This window comes from Mus pahari, chromosome 9, assembly GCF_900095145.1.
Source record: "Mus pahari chromosome 9, PAHARI_EIJ_v1.1, whole genome shotgun sequence".
In the NCBI taxonomy this organism is placed as follows: domain Eukaryota; kingdom Metazoa; phylum Chordata; class Mammalia; order Rodentia; family Muridae; genus Mus; species Mus pahari.
This window is the reverse complement of record NC_034598.1, coordinates 22926202-22930484: the sequence shown is the minus strand read 5'-3', so window position 1 is coordinate 22930484 and position 4283 is coordinate 22926202. Positions and strand designations below refer to the sequence as shown.

The window sequence follows — 4283 nt, the reverse complement described above, 5'->3', positions numbered from 1 at the left end:
TTACGGATGGTTGCGAGCCACCATGTGGTTGCCAGGATCTGAACTCAGAACCTTTAGGAGAGTAGTCAGTGTTGTTAACCCCTGAGCCATCTCTCCAGCCCTTCTGTACACTCGCTGCTTAAAAATCGTTGCACCTCACTAGTTAGTTCATGTTAGCAACAGAAACTCACCTTCCTTTTAATGTTCTCCAACAAGTCATCCTGGCCTTGTTTGAAATAAGGATGCTGAAATTCAACAGGGCCATCTCTTTCCTGTTTGATAATTCCAGATTCTATATGTACTACTTTTCGGAAGCCATCTGACAAAGATTCAAATTTACACGATTAACATTAGACAAGTCAAAAATTAATGAAGTATGTACAGAAATATGCTGTTATTTTAATGAGAAGAGCTGGCTTATCAGTCACTGTTAGCGGCTCTCCAAGCAAACCACTCGCCATACTCACACATATTTAGTTGTCTCACAAAGCTCGCCATGTTATTGTGTTTGAAGTACTTAGGAAGAATTTCCTTTGCAAATCTTTGCTCATCCAAGACCAGAAAGCTTTGTCCATTCTAAAAAATCAAACAAAGCCCAGAAATGTCAATCAGTTAAGTTCCTCTGACAAAAATCTAAATCAGCTCTGATAAGTGTTCCTAGATACCTCTAAACCAACACTCTTTCTGATAATGGAAAAACAAAACTAACCAAAAACTCTACCATTACAAGTCAAGTTACAAGAATGTTTTTCAACTTCAGCTTCAAACCAAAAGCTTCATCATATTCCATGATGAAATATTAGAACAATTTCTATTAGGAAAGCAAACGGCCTAATATGTTAGCAGGTACTATTAAGTTATTTTAAAGTTAAAGTAAATAGACAAAAATAAATTGCTAAATTACTATTTTACCACTATCCATAACATATGAAACTATATTTTAGTATAGTATACTGAAAAACTATCAAAGAATTCAGAAAGTTTTCTGGTTACAAGATTAAATAATTCAGTAGAGTGTGGAACCGGGACCTGAACGTAGAGCTAGGCAAGCACTTACCTATGGAAATATGCATCTAGCCTGCTTTTTAATTTCTAAAATAAGATTTCCTTAATAGGAAGGTGAGTATTTTGCCTGTATGGATGTCCACGGAGGTGAAAAGAATGCTTCAGATAACCTAGACCTGGAGTCACATACATGAATGCCAGCATGGGAATGTTAGGATCAAAGTGCTCTTAACCACTAAGTCATCTCTCCAGCCCTTAGTTTTTGTGACAGTCTCAATAGTTGCCTGGGCTGGCTTAGAACTCACTCTGTAGCCCAGGCTGGCCTCAATTTGGTGATATTCATGACTCAGCCTATAAGGAGCTGCAATAGGATACACTACCACCACCACCATCAGGCCAAGCTGGTTTTGAGATTAGTATTAAAAATCACCAAGTATTTTTCATCCAAAAACATTAAAACAGGGCTGGAAAGATGGCTCAGTGGTTAAAAGCACCAACTGCTCTTCTGAATATCATGAGTTCAAATCCCAGCAACCATATGGTGGCTCACAACCATCTGTAATGAGATCTGGCACCCTCTTCTGGGGTGTCTGAAGACAGCTACAGTGTACTTACATATACTAAATAAATAAATCTATTAAAAAAAATTAAAACAATTAGAGGCTTCCTACAAAACTACTATAATCAAAACACCATGGAACTGGAGGAAGACAGAGCAACAGAAAAAACAAACAAACAAAAACAAAACAGCCCAGTAATAAAGTCTGTCAAAGAATTTTCAAGTTTCATGGTACAGCTGAATTCTTACCTGACATCATCTACAAAATTTAACTCAAAATAGATGAAAAACCTAAACCCATTAGTATCAAAGACCTAAATCTTCTGACAAAAAACAAAAACAAACAAAACAAAAAACAAACAAAAAAGACTCATGACAGTGGATTTGAAATGATCTCTTGAATATAACACTGAAATATGGGCAACATAAGCAAAATCAGAAATATGGGACCGTATCAAGTTTAAAAACTATTGTATGTAGGATATCAGCAAGAATGAAAAGAGCAAGCACAGGATGGGAAAGTTGATTGTAATCATATATGTGACATAAATGCGTGACACACATTCACAATGGATATACACCAGCTACAACTCAAAAAACAAGAAAGCTCATTAATAAGCCAGGACTTTAAGAAGTATTTTCCAAAGATTCATGAATTGCCAAAAAAAAAACACGAAAGATGCTCCACATCCACCAATCATTAGGACACTGAGATTGAAACAGTAAGGTACTACTTCCCAGCAAATGAGAATGGCTTTAATCAAAAACATGTTAAAGGGGTGAAGGAATTTGAACCTTGATGAATTGCTAGTGGAATAGAATATAGGATAGTTTTTGAGGAATAATAGTACAAAGGTTGCTAAAAACAAACACACAAAAATTAAGTAATTACTAAATCAGTCAATAATTCCTATTCTGTATAAACACTATAAAACAGAAAAAGAGCCTGAAGAGATATGGGTACCACATGATCCCTGTAATGTAAGACACAAAGCCAAAAAGTAACAGCAACTTAAGTGTCCATCATTTGATCAATGGATAATCAGAATGTGGTATATCCATACAATGAAATAATCAGATTCATGTGACATGTTTTACAAAGTGGATGAATGGTAAGGGCATTATGCTATGTGAAATAAGCCAGTCCAAGAGTGATATATACATACTGGAGGATTCCACTTACATAAAGAATTTTTAAAAGCCAATTTCCTAGGTAAGTAGAATGGAGTGCGGGTATTCAGGACGAGGTGACTACTGCTGCTAACAGGCAGGCAGGCACTTTGTGGCTGTTTGAATGAACATGGCTCATAGACTTGAGTGATCGGGCTCCAGTTGGTGGAACTGTTTGGGAAGGATTAGAATGTGTGGCCTTGTTAGAGGGGTTTCTCACTAGAGACCAGCTTTCATGTTTCAAAAGTCTACACCATTTCCACTTAGTTCACCCTGCCTCTGACTTATAGATTAGATGTAAACTCCTAGCTACTGCTCTGATGCCAAGATCCCCATGCTGATGGGCAGGGATTCACCTTCTTCACTGAAAGACTCAAAAGGGCTCCATGCATCACAGCAATAGAAGTTAAGGCACAATTTCAGTTTGAAAAGATAAACTGTAGTGCAACTGAAGTATACACTTAAAAATCGCTAAAACGATTAATTGGATATCATTGGTAAAATATGTTAATTTAAAACAAAACCCACAGAGGTGGCAGTTTAAATCATCCAGAAAAGGAGAATTATTTAATAAAGATGCTGGACAACTTTAAATAAATAAAAAAGCGAGATGGATCCATCAAACTACCCACAAAAGTTTATTTCACATAGACTTAAGACAGAGAAAAGAAAAAGTACATTTATCTCCATAAAACATGAAAGAAAAGACAATTTGAAACTACAATGAGTAAAATGTCCCAATAATAAATTACCAAAACACACAGGACCTTTAAGTATTAAGATAAAAGGATCTAAGGAAAACAAATTTAGCACTGTGAAGTCACTCATTCTCCTTTAACTTAACCAACTGTCTTAACTTTTAACTGTCTTACTTTTCAAGAGTTTTAAAGATAATGAAATGCAATTACAACAAACAGTAGGCAATTTAATACTTATTATAATTGCTATAAGTAATAACAATACTGATTTTTATTTATTTATTGGTTTTTCGAGACAGGGTTTCTCTGTATAGCCCTGGCTGACCTGGAACTCACTTTGTAGACCAGGCTGGACTCGAACTCAGAAATCCACCTGCCTCTGCCTCCCGAGTGCTGGGATTAAAGGCATGCGCCAACACGCCCGGCAATACTGATTTTTAAAAAGTCTACAATACAAATTTCCCACAGAACAGGAAGCTATGTAGCTAACAACAGAAGAGAACTTTAGAATTCACTAAATACTACACAGAAATAGAAATTAAGGCAAAGCCTTTTTGAGATAATATTTTCTATTTACTCCACTGGTAACCTCTAAGAATGGTAATATTCTCTTTAAAGAGGTGAAGTAACTGAACGTTTCATGCACAACTATCAAGAAAAAAAGCTAATTTTACGTCTTTGGAAAGCAATATATACAATCTGTGGTTAAATTATCAACATCTTATTTTCTAGTACTTCATAAATTGTTTATATACACCAGAAATTTGAAACATTTTTTTTAAAGATTTATTTATTTATTATATGTAAGTACACTGTAGTTGTCTTCAGACACTCCAGAAGAGGGCATCAGATCTTGTTATGGATGGTTGTGA

General features: G+C 35.6%; 1 protein-coding gene across 2 annotated transcripts in view; it reads right to left on the bottom strand.

Annotated features, from left to right (window-relative positions):
• Hsf2 (heat shock transcription factor 2) overlaps positions 1-4283 on the bottom strand; it is a 27648-nt gene that overhangs the window by 16663 nt on the left and 6702 nt on the right. For both annotated transcript variants that reach the window (XM_021204994.1, XM_029542532.1), the window contains exons 2-3: positions 447-555; positions 171-298 (exon numbers count right to left, since the gene is read on the bottom strand). In XM_021204994.1, the coding sequence (XP_021060653.1) occupies positions 171-298; positions 447-555 (237 nt within the window). The remainder of the gene's footprint in view (positions 1-170; positions 299-446; positions 556-4283) is intronic.